This window comes from Dendrobium catenatum, unplaced genomic scaffold (genome assembly GCF_001605985.2).
Source record: "Dendrobium catenatum unplaced genomic scaffold, ASM160598v2 fragScaff_scaffold_133, whole genome shotgun sequence".
Classification (NCBI taxonomy): Eukaryota; Viridiplantae; Streptophyta; class Magnoliopsida; order Asparagales; family Orchidaceae; genus Dendrobium; species Dendrobium catenatum.
In genome coordinates this window covers 464,473-489,574 of record NW_021318595.1, presented here as the reverse complement: position 1 = coordinate 489,574, position 25,102 = coordinate 464,473, and the positions used below count along the sequence as shown (strand labels likewise).

The following is a 25,102-nucleotide window of genomic DNA, read 5'->3' as shown; positions in this document are numbered from 1 at the left end:
AATTAATTAATTAAAATATTGAACACAGACACGCATTGGACATGATATTATAATTTTTATATTTTAAAAATAGTGTATAAAATTAAATAAGTATAAAATTAAAAATAATTTAGAAATAATAAGTCATTTAACTAAAATTTGTGCTTAAAATAGTTAATATTAGGGTGTCGAGAGTTGAGCGTTAATGTTGTGTATCAAGTATCGAGAGTGGAGATAACAATGTTGTCGAGAGTCGAGCATCAATGTTATGCAATAAGTATCAGGCGTCGACATTAACAGGTCGTTTGTCGTCGAAGCTGAAAGGGCGTTGGTCGTCGATGTTTAAAGGGCATTGAACAAAGATGAGCTGTCAAATTGTGGGTGTAGATGTTGCTAGCATCGAGCATCAATGTCAAGACAGTGTCAAATTTTAATGTTGGTTTTGAAATGTCGATGTTGTAACAACATTAGACTTCGATGTTGAGATAACATCGCGTATTGTTGTGAAACCAAAGCGGCGACTCGCCAAAGAGAAATGAAAATGGAAATATTTGACGAATGGGGTATTGAGTGCAGACGATTGATTTGGTGTTGTGAATAGGAAATAAAAAGAGTAAATGGCCAAAATGATCCTTCAACTCTTTGTGAGGGACCAAAATAGTCCTCGTTTCTTTTTAGAGACTAATTTGATCCCTCAATTCTTCAAAATGGGGTCTTTTTGGTCCCAACATCTAATGTTGGAGTTAATGGTGTTAAACGTAAGGGTATTATGATCATTTTTTAATTAAACATTTATTAAATATAATTTTCAAGTAATTTAAATTTTTTTAAAAAAATTTATCAAACATTATTTAATTAAAATAATAATAATTTTTGTTTTAATTTAAAAAATTATCATATTTTATAAAATATGATATTTATTGATTTAGAGAAATCAAATATAAATAGATGTCATTTTCATTTTACTCACACATATTTTTACCAATAATATTTTATAAAATATGTTTAAAAATTTTGAATTAAAATCAAAATTATGGAGTTGTGGACAAGAAATATAAAATTTAGTTTTTATATTTTAAATAAATAAATATTTAAATACAAGAAATTATATTTTAAAAAAGCTTCATAAAATATTTAAGAAGCGTGCATCGAATTTTTATTTAATATTTTTTTAATCGGACATGTTTTCAACATGTCTGACACGAGTTAGAGGCGTATAAGAAGCGTGTCATGTCGGTCGTTGCATACCTCTTTGAGGAGAAGTGTCGGTGCATCAAGGGTAGTTCGTGGTGAATGAGTTGAATAAGGAGGAGAAACCTACAGTTGTAGGGCTATGTCTTGAGGGGAAAGCCTTAGCTTGGTTTCGGTGGAGGAAGGCTAAATATCCAATTCACTTTTGGGATGAGTGTAAGGATTGCTTGTTCGAGGGTTTTCGAGCCATTCAAAAAGGAGACCTACATGAGCAATTCTTTTCCTTGACTTAGGAGGGGATCATCATGGTGTATAGGGAGATATTTGAGTTGCTGTTGGGGCAATTGAGTGGGATTTTTAAGGTGGTGTTGGAGGAAAATTTTATAAAGGGCCTAAAGCCTAACATAAGGAAGATCTCTGATTGTTCAGGCTGAGGGGGTTGAGAGAGATGATGGAGCTAGCCCAGATGGTGGAGGATCAGATAAAGATGGAGAGGACGAGTAGGAGCAGAGTCATGAGAGGCTCCTACAGGAGAGTCTTTACTTCATAACACTGAGGACTCAAATAGTGTCATTTCAACGAGGGAGAAGGATGGGGGAGTTTGCATCGGGGCCAACTTTAAGTGCCTCACAGAGGCAGAGGTGCAAGATAATCGGACATATGTGCTTTCTATGTGATGAAAAGTATACACATGGCCATCAGTACAAAGACCACACACTCTAGGTCCTTATGATTTTTGAAGAGCAGGAGACCAACAACGAGGAGTTATTGGAGGAAGCAGAAGCGAGAGGAGAGCACCTTCAACTTGATTTGGCAAAAATGCCTCTTAACTCAGTGGTGAGATTTACTCCAAATCACACCATGAAGGTGAGGGAACAAATTAGGGAGCGGCCAGTGGTGATCTTGGTGGATAGTAGGGCTACTCACAACTTCATCTCAAATCAGGTCGAGGATCAGTTGGAATTGAAGTTTGTGAATACGGGGAGCTTTGGAGTTATGATGGGGACAGGGAAGATGGAGAAGCGTAGGGGGATTTACAGGGGTTGGTGCTGACACTCTAGGGCCTACATATAGTGGAGGATTTTTTTCCTTCGGATTTAAGGACCATTGATGTGATCCTATGGATGGAGTTGTTACAGATGATTGGGGAGACAAAGGTGGGCTGAAAAATCTTTCACTATGGAGATTCAGGTGGAGGGGAAGAGAGTGGTGCTACGAGAAGATGCCATCCTGTGCAGAACTATTGTTTCACTCAAAACCATGGTCAAAACTCAAAACAATACAGGATGTAGGGCTAGGCTACTTGATGGAGCTGCAAAGCCTGGAGGAGGTCCAAGATTCGGAGGCAATCGAGGTCCCTGAGTGCGTACATCAGCTTCTTCAGTAGTTTCCTGAGGCTTTTCAGCGGCCTAGCGGATTACCACCACCCAAAGAGCACGAGCACGCCATTACCTTGAAGGAAGGAGCTTCTCCTATCAGTGTCCAACCATAAGGATGAGATATAAAGGCTCATTAGAGAGATGCTTGAGGCATGGATTATCAAGCTCAGTGTGAGCCCCTTTTTAACCCAGTTTTACTAATGAAAAGAAGGTTTGGCGCTGACTATAGGACCTTAAGCAAGATAACTATGTTGGATAAGTTTTCTATACTCGTGATTGATGAGCTGCTAGATGAATTGTTTGGGGCGGTCATCTTCTCGAAAGTTGACCTAAAGTCGGAGTATTACTAGATCAAAATGAAGTCGGGGGATATGCACAAGACAGCTTTTAGGACTCATAAGGAGTCACTACGGTTTTTTGTAATGCCTTTCGCCCTTATCAGCGCTTCAGACACTTTTTAGTCCCTCGTCAATCGGGTTTTTCAACCCTACCTTAGGAAGTTCTTGGCATTTTTTACGACATCCTGATCTGCTGTCATACGAAGGCAAAGCATATGGGTCACCTGAGGATTGCACTGAAGACTTTGAGGGAGAATCAACTATATGACAACCTGAAGAAATGTGCCTTTGCACAGCCACATGTGGAGTACTTAAGACACGTGGTGAGCAGATCAGGGGTAGCCGCAGACTAGTTCAAGATTGAGGCTATGTTGGATTGGCCTTTACCTAAGAATTTGAAGGAGTTTAGAAGATTCTTAGGTCTTATCAGGTACTACCAAAAGTTTGTGCGAGGGAATGGCATGATAACATGGTTACTGACTAAGCAGCTGAAGAACGACGATTTCAATTGGGGGGATGCATCAACATATGCCTTGGAGCAGCTGAACAAAGCCATGGCCAGCATGCCAATATTATCATTTCCTGATTTAGCAGACCATATGTGGTGGAGACTGATGCACAATGTAGTTGGAGGGCACTCAGGAGTTTAGAAAACCTACAGTCGTCTGTCTGCAGAATTATACTGGTGGGGATGCACCGAGATGTAGAGGACTGGGTGGCAATATGTGATATATGCCGGCGACACATGTTGGCCATAATACCAGGAGGATTACTTCAGCCTCTAACTCTGCCGAAAAGAGTGTGGGGGGAGGTGACAATGGAATTTATCGAGAGGTTGCTGCATTTGGAGGGATTTTCTATGATACTAATAGTAGTGGATCGTCTGAGCAAGTATGCAAACTTCATCTCTCTAAAGCACCCTTACACCACGGTCTCTGTGACTACTGATTTCTTACGGGAGGTGGTGCGCTTTCATGGATTTTTAGGATCCATTGTGTCTGATAGTGACAAGGTGTTCCGCAGTCATTTTTGCAATAAGCTATTCCATTTATAGGGTACAGTCCTGAAGAGAAGCTCGACATACCATTCCCAAACAAATGGCCAGACAAAGGTGGTCAATAGAAGCATGGAGACTTATTTGCTATGCTTTGTATTAGATATACTGAAGAGTTGGGTAAAGTGGATTGCTAGGGTTGAGTATTTGTATAACACTTTGTACCATTCAGCAGCACAAATCACCCCTTTCAAGATTCTCTATGAGAGAGATCCACCTCATTTGATATATTATGGGTATAACACTACATCAATATCCAGTGTAGAGCAGCACTTAGAGGAGAAGGACATGATATTAGTAGAGCTCAAGGGACATCTATTTAGGGCTGAACAAATCCTGAAGAGGAAGGCTAATGAGCACAAGAGAGAAATACAATTCGAGCTAGAAGATATAGTTTATTTGAAGCTGAGATCCTACCGGCAGAAGACACTAACCAAGAGTAGGAATTAAAAATAGTCCTCATGATACTTTGAACCTTATGAGGTTTTGAAGCCCATTGGAGCAGTGGCCTATCAACTGTGATTACCACTTTTGTTAGCATTGCATCAAGTATTTCATGTATCATAGCTGAGTTGTGCGATAGTAGATACATGCCATCTTCACTACCCTCGACTTTGATAGAAGACATGGAGGTCATTTTGTAACCCTTAGAAGTAGAAAGGGTGCGCCGAGGAAAAATAGAAACATAGAAGGTACTAATCAAGTGGAAGGATTTGTCGGAGTATGAAAGCCACATGGGAGCCATATGAGATGATCAGGAGTCCGCTCTCATCTTTCCACCTTGAGGGACAAGGTGCTTCTTTTTGTCGGAGCGGGACCGGGGGGGAGTATTGATACGACCAACCCATACTAGCCCAGTCGATCAGCCCAACCTATGCCGAACTAGCCATGTGGCTGGGTGAAACTTTGGGCAGTAGGAGGGGGAAGTTCGGCCCCACTTGTGGGGCCTAGGGGATCTATTATTTATTAAGGAGGAATCAATGAGGAGCTATTTAGGATGGTTTTAATTTAGGAAAAGAGGGCTGATTTGATTTAGGAAATGTTTTATTTAGGGAAAGAGTGCTGATTTGAATTAGGAAAGATTTTATTTGGGGAAAGCGGTTTGATTTGAATTCAGATTTGGGAGGGAAGTAGGAAGGATTAAATTAGGGTTGATTTGGTTGTTTTACTTTCATTATGAGATTGTGTTTGTTATATTTCTTCTTGAAGTTGTTCCTAGTGGCAGCTAGAGTTTGTGAGAGAGCCGTTCTACCTCTCAAATAGTAGATCAATTGTACCTTTAATTATTGTTAGAATAATGATAAATATGCCCCCATACTTGTGTTCCTGCATTTTTTTCTTACCTAATTTGTTTTTTTTTTTCCTTCCAAGTGGCATCAAATTATTTGTGGGGGGAGACTTCACATAGATAATTTATAGGAATTTTGAATACAATCACACTTGCGGGTATTCTATTGATTATGTATGTGGTAGTAAGAGTTGTTTCTCCACAATTTTTTTTTTGACCTTGATTCTAAAAAAAAATTCCTGATGACTTTCATAAAATATAGATTTTTTATTTCTGCCACTCTATTTTGTTTGGGAGTGCCAGAATAGGAGAATTGTTGAATGATACATTTTTTTAAAGAAAGATGATAATGCGTAATTAAAGTAATAACGAGCATTATCAGTCTGAAATATCTTGACATTGGTATGAATAATTTATATATCATAATAGCAAAAATGAGAAGAATAATGTTAACATCATATTTTTGCTTGATAGTATGTGCAATTATTAATAAAGGTGTAAATATTGTAGCTCCAAAAATATTAGGGATTTTGAAAGGTCTCAAAATGTCAAAGAGAATGGTAAGAAAAGGAGCAAAGGATCCAAAATCACTTTTAGAAAAAATAACATGATGATGTTTGATAATTTTACAAGTCTTACAATGAAACTTTTTCATCTTTATATTCAAAAAAAGAGAATAAGACAAACATTATAGTGTTTTGAAAGAGAAATGCCGTAACATGTAATTATATTTTCAGGCGTTGTTTATGATGGGGGTGAAAATTAAAGAACATGATAAGTGATTTTCATTTTCAAGAAGATATAACATATTTTTTTTCTCTAGCTTGTCCAATCATCTTCACTGTAGTGAGGTTCTGAAATACATAATGCTTAGTAAAAAAAGTTACTTTGTAGTTGTGGTCTTTAAATTTTTATGGATTGATAGAAGATTTATTGTTAGATGAAAAAATTTAGTATATTACTCAGAGTAAATGTAAAGAGATTTAAATTATTTTCTTGACCTGGAACATTTGTTAGAGAATTATCGGCTACTTTTATTTTTACAATTGCTAGGGCAGAATTTGTAGGTTTGAAAAAGGTTGGTAAAGTTGGTCATGTGATCAATGGTTCCTAAGTTTAAAACTTATTTATGAGGAAAATTATTTAAGTTACTAAAAACATAAGAGTTAGAGGTTATACCATTTTAAGTGAGATAGCAGGATACAGATGATTTTTCCAAATAGTAAGGAAGTTCCTAAGTTTGTCAATTTTTTTAGTTGAGCCCATTGTAATTCCACAAAATAGGCCTGATTTTTTCAGTGATCTTCTTTATTTCCACCATAGCTTTGGGCTTTCCATGGAGTTTTTAGTAGTTTTTTTTTGTCTTTTCCTCTTGCAGTAGTTGCACCATAGATTGCTTTTGAAAGAAAGCTTTTGTCCTTTTTTGTGGAAAGAGCTTGTAACAGTAAGTCCCTTTCCTTAGGGTTTGGTGATTGTCATGGTAGATATTTTGGATATCGGAGTATTGAGTATCAGAGTATTGAGTATTACCGTCCTTCTTCCTTCTTGAGTTCGTATGAGAGAGAAAAAATCTCATTTAATTATGATAGATTTTCTCTACTAAAGATTTCGATATGAACTAGACTGATGTCATTATTGAGTATTACAGGGAACTCAAACACCATTTCTCTTTCTACAAATTACTTATGAATTGTTGCATCATTGCACCATGTCATCTTGAAATATTGATAATAATCGAGCTCAAGCTAATAAACCTTCATTGCATTAAAGTGCTTAATAACAGAAATGTTATCTTAGTTGATTGCTGACATTTTAATTTTAATCTCATAGGTGAGGGCATCATCCTTCACCTTTGCTTACGTTTTTTTGATAACATTTCAAACTTCCTGCGATTGAGAGAAGCATATATGACCCATTGATTTATGCCAACATGTTATTCCACAACCATATCATAATTGTGCTACCTGCTTCACCCAAAAGCACAATGTTTTTATTGTTTTGTCTTTTGATGAGGATTCATAAGATTATAGATCTTTCTCTTTCCTTTTAAAAAGGTCTTCATAATTTGGGTATTTTAAATAATTTCTTCCATTTAGGCAATATGAGGATTGTAGCCCCTAGAGTTCTCTTTTAGTTTGATTTCCACCATTTATGATGGTTGACTCCTTGGAAGAAAAGTCAAAGAAACTAGCCACAATGAAGATAAAAAAGAATCTCGACAATACGAGAGAGAAATAAGAAAGAACAAAGGTTTTACGAAGAAAACCCTAACCTCTCTTTGATACAGTGTAAAAATTAAAAAAGTTGAAAATCATTCTTTTGAATTTTATTACTTGTTTATGTACAAAGTGTTGAAGTATTCATCAACTTCTCCAAAAGGCTTACATTAGAGATAAATTAAAGTTATTTATAGAGAAAGGAAAATGCCCAAGAGGGTCTGGCGGCTAGAATAGGAGGACAAGGTACATATATTGCAATCTAAGGACCATAGGAGGATAGATTCAATAGTAGAACCCTTAAGCCATGTGATCAAGGATCCCTACTAAGTTTGATTTACTAGTGAGTTTCAGGATCCTTCAATAATTATTGAAATTGGTTAATGCTGGTAAAGCCAATGGCTTTCAGAACAAAGCGACCTGTTAGGATATCAAGTTGATTGTAGTCGGCAACCCTTATGCTTAATATTTTATGTCAAATAAATATTGCTACTCTAGATGGCTTTGCATTGAAATTATGCTTTCCAATTTTTTCTATCCTACATGTTCTGTTGCACTGAAAAATCTTTTTACTGCAGTACATGATTATTTGTTTTTCTCATCACTTAATTGTAATTTCCAACAACTTTTTGCCAGTTTTACATTACACTGCGAGATGAAATAGACTACCTTGATGGAAAGCACACGGTAAGACTACTTGTGGCTAGCTTTGTTTGTTCTGTTTTGTCAGAGTTCTGCCTTGAACAATGTACATTCTCCACTTAATTGATCTAGGTGTTTGGTGTTGTTGAAGAGAAAGAAAGCTTAGATAGCTTAGTAAAAATAAATGAATCCTATGTTGATGCTAAAGGTAGACCTTTCAAGGACATCAGGTCAGCTTTATGATACTAGATCCATATTATGTTTTCTTGCTGTGTAATATTTGGCTTATCTTTCTACAAACTGTCCCTACTTCTGTGATTTAAATCATATTGCTCCCTGTGCATCTATGACTTGTATCCCCAGATAAAATTAGGTGTTGTGGCGGAGTCAACTTGTTTTTAAAGGTCTTTCAAGCCTTCTAATTTTGCCTATTTTTTTGGATTTGATGCCGTTGGCTTTTGTAGACTTATGTTGCAGGCCTGTAGCAATGATTAGCATGTATTTTTTTTGGTGACTTGAAGATCATGAATTTAATATGCGGAAATAACTTTCTTTACAATGCAAAGGGAAACCCCCGTATGTAAATCCCTCCCCATTCTTATATTGGAGGGATCCTGATGAACTGCAGATTTATGGAGTCATGATCACCAGTGAAGTTAATGAAGTTTTATATTAACATATTTAGTGTCATTATGTTTAAAAAAATTCATATATATTTGGAATCTCAGATATAACAATTAAAAATTCTGGGCAGTTTGATTTATGTCCTTCATTTCTTACACTACTTAAATCAGTCCATTTTTCTCGCAAAACTGCAACATTTCACAGACTGTACAGGAATGGCGGTGACTCTCACAAAGGGTACATATTTTTAGACTTTAGTCACCCAAATTGGGAGTTGATTGCTGCATATAGCGATGACAGTGCAGGTGGTGCCGTAGCTGCCAGGCAGCGAGTTGTTTGTTTTGACAAGAGGAGCTGTTAGGTGTATTTGTTTATAAAGGAGGCTTCTTTGAATTTCAGTGATCCAAGCATGTGGTGTTGAAAGTGTATTTGACCAGGTTCAAGCATAAAGGATTGGAAGATATATGATTTGTTCATGGCTAACAATTATGTGTGAAACTTAGAACTCACTCTATAGTTGCTCAAACTTTAAATGACTTAAATCCAAATCCATTTTCTTCAACTTGAGGATGGCTCACTGACATTTGTTCAATTCAACTTGAACTTGACACATCATATGCTATTATGTCCTTATTGGAGTCAACTTGAAAGTTGTCTCAAATAAATATTTTTCTACGCTACTTAACTTACACAAACAATTATCTGTTACGCCTTGGGGTCAAATTCAACAAGCAACAGTAGAAAATTTGCAGAAAAACAACAAAAACAACAGATTTAGGATGAACCATTGGTTGGTTTTGATTAATAACTCAACAAGAAACAAAAGATACAAGCGATCTATAATTAGAGGTAGATCGTCTCTCCCGATCAACCTAGACGCTGCTAAGAAGCCCTTGCAAAATAACCACAATAGAAAATTCAAACAAAACATAACTCTACAAAATGATAAGCCCTATATAAGCTCCTACTCTTCCCCCCAATTTAGCACTAAAAGATATCTCTTGCCCTAATTAATTCCTTTCCTATTTTGAATTCAAATTCCCAAATTCCCTTCATTAATTCCTTCCTTAATCCTCCTAGCAGATGGAATAATTGGCTTGCAAGGCCCCACAAGGAGGGTCGAAATTCCTGATGTTCCACCCTTTGTAGGTGGTTCGCCCCCTTGCTGCTAGCTATAATGCACCGACACTTCTCCTCAAAGAGGCGTGCAATGTCCGACACCGTGTCCGACACGACACTCGTCCGACACTCCTCCTACACGTGTCGGACACTCCAAAAATGTGTCCGGTTAAAAAAATATTAAAAACTAATTGGATACGCGTGTCCGACATGCGTATCTTAAATATTTTATAATTTTTTTAAATTTAATTTCTTATGTTTGGCGAGAATTAAACTAAATTTCTTATTTCCTATCCACAACACCAAATCAATGTCTGCATTTAATGCCCATTCATCGAATATTCTCATTTTCATTTCTCTTTGGCAGTGAAGGTATTTTTATCTCCTCTCTTTTTGTACAATTACAAATCTTTCTCTTGTTGAACCAGAGTTGAAAGCAGTGATATTCAATGATGATGATATTGAAGGCCAAAAACAAACCTCTAAAGCTAATCCTAGTAGTTGAAGCTTGAATTCTTGATGTTGCAGTAGTGATTATTCGCTTATATTTTTTTTGTTGTATTAGATATTTTGTACTAAATATTTTATATTATAAGCTAGACAAATTATCATGTCATTCATTTATTATTGTTTGTCATTTTTTATATGATATAACATTAATATATATACATTATATAAAAAAATGTATTGTCGTGTCTGCGCTGTACCCGTGTCCTATATTTTAAAAAAAAACCGTGTCTGTGTCGTGTCGTGTCCGTGTCGTCGTGTCCATGTTCGTGCATCATAGGCTGCTAGGCCGGCTATAGGATTGGTCCTACTGGACTTGTCTTAACAACACTATCTTCCCAAAAATGCACCTTGTTCTCAAGGTGGAACGTTGTGAACTGTCTCTTAGGTAGGGCTAAGGGTTGTCGTAACCCTGTTGGCGGCATGGCTAGGTACTTATGTCTTTTTCACACATCGCATTTGGCTACCCCGCTATCTACATAGCAACGCATCCCTACCCAATATAACTAAGCTAAAAGTCAACTATATGTCTTTTCAACTCCAAAGTGCCCACCTATCACACTGCCATGGAACGCTTACAGCAGTTTGGGAATATATCCTGAGGTTCGAGGTAACACAAGCCTCCCATAGTATAGTATATGTCCCTATTTCAAAACATAACCTATGTGACTATTAGGATCCTTCAACAGCTCCTCTCTGATCTTCCTCAAATTCTCATGTCTTAATGCTCCCAATCTACCATCAATGGTAATGACAAGACCGCCAACTGAGGTCCCTTGCCTCTCCTAGAGAAGGCATCTGCTGCCTTATTTTCTAGTCCTGGTCGGTACTGAATCTCAAAATCATATCCAAGTAACTTGGATAGCCATCCCTAGTGCTCCTCAGTGACCATCCGCTATTCTAACAAAAACTTCAGGCTCATCTGATATGTCTTGATTATGAAATATCTCCCCAATAGATAAGGCCGCCATTTATGAATATCTAAGACAATCGCTACCAACTCTCACTTATACACCAACTTGAGCCTTGCCTTGGTTGTGAGAAACTAGCAAAAGTATGCAATAGGTCTCTGTTCTTGCATGAGTACTGCTCCTAACCCATCTCCACCACAAAGGGTCTCCTATAATTTGGAAGTGCCAACACAAGTACACTTATCATCGCTATCTTCAACTCTTGGAACGCTTGGGTTGCTTCCTCAACCCATTTGGAATTATCTTTTTTCAATTGTTCCTTTAAAGGTCTTGCTATGGTACCATATACCTTCACAAACTTTTGGTAGTAACCGATGAGCCCTAAGAACCCCTGCTGCTCCCTCAAATTCTTAGGAAGATGCCAGTCCACCATGGCTTGAATCTTGGACTGGTCAGCTGACCCCCTCTTTGGATACCACATGCCCTAAATACTCCACTTTTGATAGTCAAAAAGTTCACTTTTCCTAGTTAGCAGATAGCTGATGCTCCTTCAATGTCTCCATGACAGTCTTTAAGTGCTCCAAGTGTTCTACTGTATATCAAAATGCCATAAAAAATACTAGGACAAACCTTCGAAGGTATGGCTGGAACACTTGGTTCATAAGTTACTGTAAGGTGATAGGGGCATTGGTGATGCAACAAAATAATAGCTCAAAGACAAAACCTTCATTTCTTACAATATAGATAAATATAAACAAGATAACAATAATATTAAAACAAAGGCACACTACAACTTATGAAAATTTAAGAAGAAGGATAGAATGGAAGGGTAACTTGTGAATAGAAGAACTAGGTAGAAGAAGACTTAGAAGAAGTAGGGAAGAAGAAGCTCACAAGCTTTGGAAGAAAATCCTCTGGTTTTTAGAGACAAATATCCACTTTAACAACCTCCCAACAACAACCAACATCCCATATATATAGGGAAAGAAATCCAATTGTCACCCAAAATAGCCGCCGCAAACAGCCAACCAAAACAGAGGGAAAACCCAAGAGAAAAGGACACGGCCAGCCCAAAAAATCGAGCAAAAAATGGAACAGTCAGCAGCCCAACAGACATCAAGGAAAGAGCATGACATGCTCAGGAACTGAGCAGCTAGGTGCTCAAAAAGCCAGCCCTCAATCAGTCATAACACCCCAAACACCAAACAACCAAAGAGTCATGGGTCAAGCCCATTTAGCTAATTTCAGCCCAACATTTAATACCCAAGGAAATATTTTTTTTTGCCTACATCAATTTTCCCCAGATGGAGAATCTCATCTCCTGATGAGAACGCTTCAATCATTTGCCGAGAGATATCAGGATGATGAAGCTATAACTCTTCATCTTCAACAGTCAGTCAGGGGGACGTCCATTTCATCCAAGCAAAAGTCGTTGGTGCATTCCATGTTTTTCTTGGGTTGTACAGATATCCACAACATCATTAGGAACAATAAGGGACGAAGTCTCACACAACTGTTTGGTTTTAGCAGCGCTTGTTAATATCTTTTTAACAATGGAAGAATTTTTCTCAAATTAAGGTTTAACATGATATGTGATTGAACCAGCTCTTTCAAAAAGCTCAACATCTTTTGAGAGAAGATTGCTAACCAAAGTATACTTGTCAAGGAAAATAATGGATGATAAACCTTTACTTGATGCAGCTAGATTCATCAATTCAAGTTGTTCATCCTCTATAAGTTGCATGTTTCCTTCAATATTTTAATGATCTATAAAGGCTTTATCAACAACTTCCTCCATGGCCGTTGTTCCCAATTGTAGTTCTTCTGGCTGCCTCACCTTCTCTTCTTCCATGTTTACTTCATTCAGCGGTATTTTGCTGTAGATAGGTTGATCAACATACTGCAACATTGCTTCATCAAATTGACTTTCAAGAATAACAGTTTCTCCATTGTGCCTTTCATGGTCTTGCACCTCTTTGTCAGTCGGTGTTTGCAGCTCGCTCTTTTTTTAATACATTGTTCCTCACACGCTACCAATCTATCCACGATTTCAACTTTGTCTACTGTTTGAGTATCAAATTTATCCACAATATAATCGATTAGATAAATAGTAAACTGAGCATCTTGAAGAGCATAACTTGCCTGCACTTTTTTTTTTAGGATGTTGCTTCACAGGAGGAAAAAATGGTAACTTACTACAAAGATTATGAATTGAATCAGGATTAATTAAAGAACCAACTTCATCAATAGGCGTTCTCCAAAGTGAGTTTTGCAGACAACTAGAATATGCTTGTTGGAATATAGATTTCACCCTATTGGATTCCGCATTTTGTTTCAAAATAGGTTTGTCGTTTGGACTTAGTGCAGCCAGGGTATTAGTCATTGCTTCCATTTGTTGTTGTAGGTTAACCAGTTGTTGCATAAACATATGTTGCCATTTAGCTTGTTGATTATCCATATTTTTATAAAGAAGAAAGGAAGAATAGAAGACAACTAAGGGCTCTGATATCAAATTGATGCAACAAAATAATAGCGCAAAGACACAACCTTCCTTTCTTACAATATAGATAAATATAAACAAGATAATAATAATATTAAAACAAAGGCACACTACAACTTATGAAAATTTAAGAAGAAGGATACAATGGAAGGGTAACTTGTGTAGAGAAGAACTAGGTAGAAGACTTAGAAGAAGAAGTAGGGAAGAAGCTCACAAGCTTTGGAAGAAAACCCTCAGGTTTTTAGAGACAAATATCCACTTTAACAACCTCCCAACAGCAGCTAACATCCCATATATATAGGGAAAGAAACCCAATAGTCACCCAAAACAACTGCCCCAAACAGCTAATCAAAACAGAGGAAAAATCAAAGAGAAAAGGACACGACTAGCCCAAAAAACTGAGCCAGAAAAGGAACAGCCTGGAGCCCAACATACACCAAGGAAAGAGCACGGCATGCTCAGGAACCGAGCAATCAGGTGCTCAAAAAGCCAGCCCCCAATCAACCATAACACCCCAGTCTACCAGATAGCAACTCAAATTTCTCCCAATACTCTATGATTGTCCCTTCTTGAGTTAAGGCATAGAATTGTTCGTGGAGGTTCCCTTCTCGAATGGTTCGGAAACATTCTAACAAACAATCCTTAAATTCTTCCCATGAATAGATTGGATACCTAGCTTTTCTCCATTAAAACTAAGCTAGGGCTTTTCCTTCCAAGTATAGCCCTGCTGCCATCAGTTTTTCTCCTTCCATCAGACCATTAATCGCAAAATAACGCTCCACCTGGTACACCCAACCTTGAGCATCTTCTCCTTCGAAAACTGGCATATTTAGCTTTCTTGACCTCGCATCCATACCCCAATGGTTTCTTCCTCCATTAGTTCCTCCTGTGTAGTGGTAGTTCGATTCTCTCCTTTCTTCCCTTGGAGGATTTGAACCCATGGTTCGGCCCCGCTGTTGCTTCCTTAAGTCCACCTCCCTTCCTTCTTGGGTGGCCTCCAAAAGGGTTTGTTCTCCCCCCTTCATGCTGCCCTTTCTTTCGGATACCTCGATGCAGTTCTCCTCGAAATCCTTTGAGGTAGTCCTGGAGGAAAAAATGCTCTCCACTTCATCTTCCTCCTCCTGAACTTTCTTCCCTTTCCAATCAGCCCTAGGAGTTATAGTCAAAGCCTTCGATTGCATCTCGATCAATGTTCTCATCATGCCTTACATGTTTCCAAAATGACTTTCCATAGAGGAGAACCTTCCCTCCAATCCAGAAAATCTTTCCTCCATCCCGGAATGTTTCTCCTGCTTCTTAGCCCTAACTTGTCCCATCACGCTTTACAAAGCTTCCATCTTCTTTGCTTCCATTCACAGATTTTAGCCTTCAAACAACGAAAATCAGCAAGGTGGAAAAAATTTCAGCAGAAATCAACAATGGGGACTTTAACTTTCTACCCAGGACACTGCTTTGATACTAATTTGATACGCCTTGGGGTCAAATTCAGCATGCAACAGCAGGAAATTCATAGAAAAATAGCAACTTTAGGAGGAACAATTGGCTGATTTTGATTAATAACTCAATAAGAAACAAAATATACAAGCGATTTACAATTAGAGATGTAGATCGTCTCTCCCGATCGACCTAGTCGTAGACGACTCCAAGAAGCCCTCATAGGAAAACTGCAGTTGAAAAACTCAATCTAAACATAACCCTAATACAAAATAATAATCCCTATATATTTACCCCTACTCTTCTTCCCAATTTAACCCTAAAAGATCTCTCTTTCCTTAATTAATTTCCTCCTTATTTTGAATTCAAATTCCCATATTCACTTCATTAATTCCTTTCTTAATCCTCATAGCATATGAAATAATTGGTTTACTGGGGCCCATAAGAGTGGCCGAAATTCCTAATGTTCCGCCCTTTGTAGCTGGTCCGCCCCCTTGCTGTTGGGCCGGCTAGAAGGCCGGTCCTACTAGACCGGTCGTAACATTATCATAATCTTTTACTTTAATTCAGGTCTAGCTTACTCTTAATTGATCGATTCAACCCAATGATTTGATCGAAGGTTAAATAGGCTATTTAGTTTTCCTAAGTATAAAAGGAAATTAAATTAAATTTTAATAAGACAATAATCTTTAAAGAAAGAAAAATTAGAGGGCATAATGACTTGAAGAAAATTATCGTTCACTTAACTTTTATCTTTAGTTTGGTCTTACCTCATACGAGATGCAGGAACATGCATTTGCACATAAATAATGCATAGTATTCACATTCATACAATGTCCTAGAATTTAATCTTTGTTTATTTTTAATCTGATATGAAATGTCTTATAATTTACTGTTTTACGAAGGGTTTGACTTAATTTCTCACGTTCTGGGTGATGAGCTCCTATGATGAAATAGTAAGTAGGAATATATGGATAATCATTAATTTAGGAAAACTTACGCACACACATTCAGTGTACTTCAAATTTTATCTTTATTATATAATCTGAGCCTATGGTAAATAATTCCCTCATTTGTAAATATTTTTCTGCTTGCCCATGTATTATTGGCATATTTGCAACGTGAAAAAATTGAATTCTTGGTTCATCACTGATGTGCCATGCAGCAGAAGACATGAGACTATAGTACTATTGTCGAATATTTTTTATGATTATTTTTTGGTATATTCTATGGTACTGCTTTATTTGCCCATTTATCAGACTACTAGCATAGGTACTTGCCCTATTCCTCATGCATTTCCCTTTTTTATCATCTTTTGAAGTAAGGATTTGAATTAAAACGCTTGTATAAGAGTTTCTTTCGAAGAGGTTTGCTTATAATAAGGGTGGACGTTAAAATTATTTTGCAATTCAATGATAAGGGTTCTTTATAAGCTCTGCTTTTTTTTTTATCCATTTGTCCTATTACTAGCTTTGTTGCTTGCATTACTCGTGCATTTTTTAATTATCTTTTACAATGTGGATTTGATTTAAAACTGTTGTGTAAACTTTTCTTTTGAAGAGGTTTGTTAATATAAAGGTTTGTTTTCAACTTTAAAGGCTTTTATAATTCTATGATAAGGGTTCTTCATGAGCACGATGTTTAAGGCACTTTTGATTATCAATAGTGATTTCTTATGATTATTCTGATAATTTCATCGTAATCCCTAACCAATAAATTTGATGTTGGTATGTGACAGAATCAAGCATACATATATTTTGGATGATCCCTTTGATGATCCATCTCAACTTGCCGAATTTGTTCCTGAGAAATCCCCAGAGGGAAAACCACCTGAAGAGGTACCTTCAATAGTTTTCTGAAGGATATTAAATATATGTTATGAATAACTATTCTTTATTTTTTGTGGGCTGATGAGTTGTGTGAGTTGACATCTCAGCTATCATGTGATGTTTTTCTAAATATAATATGGCTGAACTTCTGCGGTCATGTATACCATAACATGTACTCTGCTGTATATGTGTTTGGTTCTCTGTGGGCCTTGTGCTGCTGTGGAATCGGGACAAGAATGATTCAACTTTGTGTGGCATGGACTTAAGTTTTTAATCTTCCCATTCGTTATGGCTAATGACTTTGCTTAGTGTTCTGCTTTGAAGGTTTGCGTCAAACTAAATTCATTGAAACAAATGCAGGACGCTCATCCTGTATACTTAGGATCTAGAGTTCAGGATTTGTATCCTGAATTCTATTCAATTTCTTATATTGGATGCATGCCTTTTTTTGGCTTGCTGGATGGATGTTTTACCTTCAATTACTGAAAATCTCTTTCAGATAATAACTATTACTTTCTTTTGTAGGATAGAAAAAAAATATAGGTCTTGCAAGCCGTACAATTATTATATAGAAGAGAATTCAATGAGAAGTGTCCTGCTAAGAAATTCATTGTGATTTTTGAGAAAATTGATATGAAAAAAGGCATTTGGAATCATTTTGGAATAATCTTACTAGAAACACCCAAGTGTTTGATGTGAATATTCCTTGAGGATCTTTCTTTGGAAGCGTGCAAATAGAAGCTAAAAGAGGAAGACCTCAAGAATTTTCATTGTTTTCTAAGTGATAGTCTTGCTTTCAAGTGATTGCTATGGTAGATAGTTTGGAGGATTAATTGGAGGTTTTCTGGATCAACTTCAAAAAGTTGTATCTAAAGAACATATAATATTAATATGCTCACCTAAATAAAAAAGATAAAATACCAATCAAAATTTTACAAGGTTTAGTAACATCATGTTAGTTATTTTAAATAATTAATCCTGAATTTAATCATATAGATGTTTCATTTAATTGCAAATCTTTCCTTTCAAATTTTATGTCATTCCTAAATGTAAGATTATATCATGCCAAGATGTCTAGGTCCAAGTCATCTCTAGCCCTAGGCTTCATCATGCTGAAGTCACATTGCCTCCATAGCCCGTAGGATTATCGTACTAAGGTTTCATGCATTTAATTATTAAATCACATGCTTTATTATATTTTTGTGTATTACTCATTCATAAATGACTAAAAAAGCATTTTAATTGAATTCCTTTGATTGCCTCTAATTATTCTTCATCTTTTTCTAATTTAGATCGCATAGATTGAACCTTCTTCTACTTCATCCATGTCAAACGTAATCACCTAAATTAATTAAATCAAATAGAAATTATAATTTCTTCTTTTCTACACTAATAATAGAGAATTCACTTATTGTATCCCTCTCTATAATTTAATTTTAGAAATCCAATTGAAACAATATGAGCTCACATTCTTCTTTCTTACTGTTGAACGAAAAAGCACAATCAACGAGCAACCCCCTCTTTCTTTCATTTCTAACTTTAGAAATTAGGTTGCGCAAATTTCTTCTCTCATCCTTCAACTTCTAACAATTGAATCTTTCTTCCAAATTTGACTTCATTGAAATAAAAGCAACAAGTTCCCCTTCTTCCTCTCATTCGTATCTGTTGAGTAGAGTTGAAATTTTTTTTAAGGTTTTGAAAATCGGACCGAACAACGAACCAAAAGAAGGAGAGGTTTACGGTTCGACCGATGACGTAATAAATAATAATATTATTAAAAATTATAAAATGGATAAGAATTTTTTCTCTAATACCTTCTAATTATGCACATAATATGAAGTAAATAAGCAAAATATTATAGCAAGATTATGATAATTTATATCAACTGATAAAAAAAAGATAACACATTCATAATACATATATAAAGTTAATAATGTCTCTTTCATAGTTCAATAATTTTAATAATTTCAAAAAAAAGAAAATCAAATATCTCCTAATTTGCATCGGGAAAGCTATCCTCATAAATTGAGTTTTCATATCCCGCTTCAACAAAATATACAGTCACAAATGCACATAAATCATTGAAGTCAATTATGTCATCTCCATCTTCATTCTATAGTTCACATTCACCAATAAATTAAAAATATTAAATAAGAATTTATTTTTTATTTTATTTAAATGATATATTCATATCTTTTTCTATTGTCCAAACTTGAGAGTCTGTGAACTACGGTCCTTGTTCGATGTTCTTTTAAATCTAAATTGAAAACTAAATTTTAATCTACTCTGTAACTCTCAATCATATTCATTTCTCTAGGCAAAGTTTGTATAGGCTGACTCCAAACCTAAAGTTAGTGGATTACTTCTTCAACAACTTACATTTCATTCTCTTGATATATCTCAGTTTCTAATTCCTCTAAAGTCAAGATCTGCTGGTGATTCATCATCATGCGCCCAGAAATCTACATTTTCAACACAAGTGTAGTTCAGAGGGTCACATCTTCTTTTTTTAAGTTGAAATCTAAATAATGAAAAAAAAAATCAATAACATTTATAAATACATATAGTATGATATATTGACACACATCTTATTATGTTATGATAAGATTATATTTATTTTTTAAATTTAGATTATATCCAACATATACTAGGTCGTTCAATCAGTTATACTCCAAATGATTGTGTCTGTTTGAGTGAATTTGTTCAAAAAAACTTCAATTTCTTTCAGAACCTGATGATGATGATGATGTTTGGCTTAGAATTCTTATAGCTATTTTTTTCATGTTGGGAGTACTTGATCCAAACATCTTTCACCACTAATTTACATAATGTGATGTTGGAGAGCTTAGTAAGTATGCATATATGATATATGCTAAAAAAGGTATAAACATTGATATTGAAAAGATAATTATCGAGTTGCATTTCCTTTGTCATTATTATAACAATTATTTTCAAACTTTCTAAATCATCATTAAATAATCTGAACTTATTCATTTTAAGTGTGAGCTTGAGATAAATGTCCTTATTTCCAATTAGTTCAACAAAGTCTTGTATAACTTCTGGCTTGTGACAATAATTCTCCTTATCGTACTGAAATTGAGGATTCAGAAAGTATGCTTCTGCATGGATGCCCTGCCTCAATTGAGTATCTCATCTTCTTTTAATTATACTAATAAATTATTTATATAATTTTTTAATATTTTTAAACATGATTTTGATTGTCTTTCATACTCTATACATTTCGTCATATAGATATTCAAGTGATAGTTTCTCATCTGAGTCAACAATGTGCAACAACTTGATCAAATAACCTGCTATCTTCAAAATTGTTAATCAATCATTTTAAGATTTCTAATCTATGATTGTTGTAGCTGTTTCTTTCCCCTTACATGTTTTCGATATCTTTAAATCTACAAAAAACATACTAGTAATTAATTCTTGGAGGTCATGTTTATGCTCACAAATATTATTCAACATTCTGAAAGTTGTTGCAAATCTTGTAGCTCATGGACGTACAACTTTCTTCCAACCTGGCATTTTTCTAAGCTATGCAAGTATATAAATATGATTGTAAGCAAAAATTATCACCTTGGATGCTTTACTTACCAAGTCCTTTATGAGAAGCAAGCTACCTAAGTCTTTTAAAATTAAATTTAAATAATATGCTGCATAAGACGAATAATAGATAATGTTGAATCTTTCATGTAAGAATTTTTTTGTTTTTTTGTAATTAGCAACATTATCAATAACATGTTGAACAATATTTTCTGGGCCTACCCATTCAACAATCTCACTAAATACAGAGCACAAGTTTGTAGTATCATTCGTGATATTTGAAAGATCCACTAATTTCAAAAAAAACACACTATGTCGACAATAAATCATAAAATTTATTAATGTTCTGCTCCTATCATCAGTCCATCCATCTACCATAAGAGTGCAACCTATATCCTTCCAAGTATTTCTATAGGTATCAATAAGTATTATATACTCATCTTTATAATCCTTAATTAGATTAACTGTGATATTGTGGTAAGATGGGAGCTTGTAACCAGAACCTATGATAGTTATAATATTCATAGCTTTCTGTGCATATGGTGAACTTAAGGCATTAAAAGGGATGCAATAATCGAAAAATCATCTTGCTATTATTATGTATCCACGGTGGACTGCTTCTTTAGATGCTAAGACACTTTTAATTAAATGTTGCGATCCTGTTTTGATTTTTGGAGCAAAGAAAGTGTCAATCTTAATAAGTTTTCTTTTCGTTTTAACAAGTTTTGCTAAATGTGCTTCAGAGAATTGTGATTTAGGTAGAGAAGATGAGCCTCTTCGTTCCTCTCCTTCATCATTTGTAGCAGAATTTAAAGGAGATTTCAAAAAGAAAATAACAAACGTATAAGTTGGACAGTACACTATTTTTGTTGATGATGAAATAGAGGAAGGAAGAGATTTATCTTCTCTACCTAAATCACAATCCTTTATAGCACATTTAACATAACTAGCTAAAGGGAAAAAAAAACTTGCTGACATTAATACTTTCTTTACTCCAAGAACCAAATCAGGATCGCAACATTTAATTAAAAGTATCTTAGCATCTAAAAAAGCAATCCACCGTACAAACATAGCTATATCAAGATGGTTTTTTGATTGTTGCATCCCTTTCAATGCTTTAAGTTAACCATATGCACAGAAAGCTCTGGATGCTATAACAGTCATAGGTTCTGATTACAAGTTCTCATCTTACTACAATATGAGAGTTAACCTATTTAAGGATTGTAAATAAGAGTGTAGATTACTTATTGATACCTATAGAAATACTTTGAGGACACATGTTATATTCTTATGGCAGATTGATGGACTGATGGTAGGAGTAGAACATTAATAAATTTTATAATTTATTGTTCATGTGGTGTATTTTTTTAAAATCATTAAATGCTTCAGATATCATGAAGGATGTTATAAACTTGTGCTCATTATTTACTGAGGTTGTTTAATGAGTATGGATAGAAAATATTATTCAGCTTGTTACTGATAATGTTGTTAATTATTAAAAAAAAGCAGGGGAGTTCTTACATGAAAGATTCAATAATATCTATTAGTCACCTTGTGCAACACATTGTTTGAATTTAATTTTAAAAGACTTGGGCAGCATGCCTCTCATAGAGGACTTGACAAGTAAAGCATCAAATGTGACAATTTTTGCTGACAATTATATTTATATACTTACATAGCTTAGGAAAATGCCAGGTTGGAAGGAAATTGTACGTTCATGAGCCACACGATTTTCAACAATTTTTATAACGTTAATAAATATTTGTGAGCATAAATATGACCTCCAAGCATTAATTACTAGCAATTTTTTTGCATATTCAAAGATATCAAAAACATTTAAGAAGAAAGAAGCAGTTGCAATAATCTTAGATTTGAAGTTTTGGAATGATTGTCTAACAATTTCGAAGATAGCAGGTCATTTGATCAAGTTATTGTACATTGTTGACTCAAATGAGAAACTATCACTTGGATATTTGTATGACGGATTATATAGGGCACGGAAGGCAATCAAAGCCATATTTAAAAATATTAAAAGATTATATAAGTCATTCACTAGTATAGTTAAAAGAAGATGAGATACTCAATTGAGGCAGGGCATCCATACAGCAACATTCTTTTTAAATTCTCAATTTAAGTACGACAAGGAGAATTACTGTCACAAGTCAGAAGTTATGCAATGTTTTGTTGAACTACTTGAAAATAAGGACATTTGTCACAAGGTCATACTTGCAATGAATAAAGTTAGATTATTTCATGATGGCTTAGAAAATTTTGAAAAAACAATTGCTCTAACGATGATAAAGGAAATATTACTTGGTAATTATCTTTTCAATATCAATGCTTATACCTTTTTAACATATATTATATAAGCATACTTATTAAACTATCTAATATCATATTATTAGATGAGTGATAGAAGATATTTGCATCAAGTGCTTCCAACTTACAGAAAATAGCTATAAAAATTCTAAGCCAAACATCATCATCATTAGATTCTGAAAGAATTTAAAGTGTTTTTGAACAAATTCATTCAATGAGACGCAATCATTTGGAGCATCAATGATTGAACGACCTATTATATGTTCTATATAATCTAAATTTAAAAAATAAGTATAATCTTATTATAAAATAATAATATGTGTGTCAATATATCATACTATATGTATTTATAAATCTTACTAAAATTATTCTTTCATTCTTTAGGTTTCAACTTAAAAAAATAAGTTATGATCCTCTGAACTACACTTGTGTTGAAATGGTAGATTTATGTGTGCTTGATGATGAATCACCGGCAAATCTTGACTTTGAGGAAATGGAAACTAAGATATATCAATATGATGTAATGTTAGTTGTTGCAGAAGTAAACATTGCATCCACTCGGTCTACACCTGATAAATTAGGTGAAATATGAATATATCATTTAAATAAATAAAGAATAAATTCTTATTTAATATTTTTAATTTGTTGGTGAAGGTGAAATAGAGAATGAAGGAGATGGAGATGGAGATGGAGATAGCATAATTGACTTCAATGATTTAGGTGCATTTGTGCCTGCTAATTTTTTTGAAGTGGGACATGAAAACTCAACTTATGAGGATAACTTTCACGATGCAAATTAAGAGATATTTGATTTTCTTTTTTTGGTAAAATTATTAAAACTATTAAACTATAAAAGATACATTATTAATTTTATATATGTATTATGAATGTGTTTTTTTTTTCTTATCAGTTGGTGTAAAGTATCATAATTTTGTTATAATATTTTGCTTATTTATTTCATATTATGTGCACAATTAGAAGTTATTAGAGGAAAATTTCTTATTCATTTTATAATTTTTAATAATAATATTATTTATTACATATTCCAGTTCAACCGATTGAACCGTGAACCTGTCATTCTTCCGGTTCTTTTTCTGGTCCGGTTTTCAAAACCTATCAAATATCCCAACTATGTTTTAACAGTTTGGAAAATTGACAATGGTTTTGAATAGAGAAATATAAAAAGAGTGGTTTGTAAAAAAAATAAAAAATAAAAACTGCAAAAGTAGTGGCTGATTACATTGAGGTATAAACATTGTTAGTGGGCATTATCCAAGTTGTACCCTTCCAATTGATCTATTGCTTTATATATGCAAGCATAGTAAAACATGAAAGATGACAAAAAATTTGTATGGGTAAAATCAGAAGTATCAAGCTGGGAGATTTGAACCCTTTTAAAAATGTGTAGGCTACAGTTTGGTAGGTCCTACGTTCCAAGGCAAGAAATTACGAAAGAGGCCATCTTAGTCCTTCAGTCAAATGTGAACTTACTAAATATGAAAATCCTTGCTGGAGGAAATAAGTCGTGGTTTTGCAACATCTGCCCGTGGAAATATGCTGGGAGAGGAACCAAGCCCGGTGAAGCTAGATGCACAGGCATCCCAGCTATACTTTGGTGGTTTTGGCAAAATTGACAAGTGTTTTGGTTTGAGAAACACAAAAGAGTTGTTATTTTATTGCAATATCAAATTTGAACTCTCTTCAAAATATGTTGTTTGTAATATACTTGACCACATAGTAAAACATAAGCAGAACAAAAAAAATGTATGGGTAGAAGTGCTGAATCATCCTAATAGAGCGAGAGATTTTAACCTTTTTGGAATGATAGATAAGATGTCTGAAGACAAGAATATACTAAAGATTTCCAGTTAGGCAACATCTCTTTGATCCTAGCTGATTGGCTCTAATTTTATTCTTTTAATTGGTTATCCAGAGTTTCATCTTCTTTTCTGAACAAACATTAAGTGTCCTGTAATTGAGTCAAAGTTGATTCTAATCTTTTGCCGATCAGCACCTAACCTGGGCCTGCTTAATTGATTTGACAGTATTTAGCATATTTTCAGAATGTTCCAAACTTTATGACATCCTAAACTCTTTGTTCACTCAACGGACAGCTTTTGTTTTCATGTATTGATTTCTAAAAATGCATTAGTTTCAAATTAGAAAGTAGAACCTGTATAATTTTAGACTGTTAGTTGGTGGAAAGCATGAGGTATG

At 34.8% G+C, this 25,102-nt stretch overlaps 1 protein-coding gene across 1 annotated transcript in view; it reads left to right on the top strand.

Annotated features, from left to right (window-relative positions):
- The window catches only part of LOC110096014 (peptidyl-prolyl cis-trans isomerase CYP59), a 55,207-nt gene that overhangs the window by 18,634 nt on the left and 11,471 nt on the right, over positions 1-25,102 (top strand). The window contains exons 4-6 of the mRNA XM_020821757.2: positions 8,082-8,132; positions 8,220-8,317; positions 16,921-17,020. Of these exons, the coding sequence (XP_020677416.1) occupies positions 8,082-8,132; positions 8,220-8,317; positions 16,921-17,020 (249 nt within the window). The remainder of the gene's footprint in view (positions 1-8,081; positions 8,133-8,219; positions 8,318-16,920; positions 17,021-25,102) is intronic.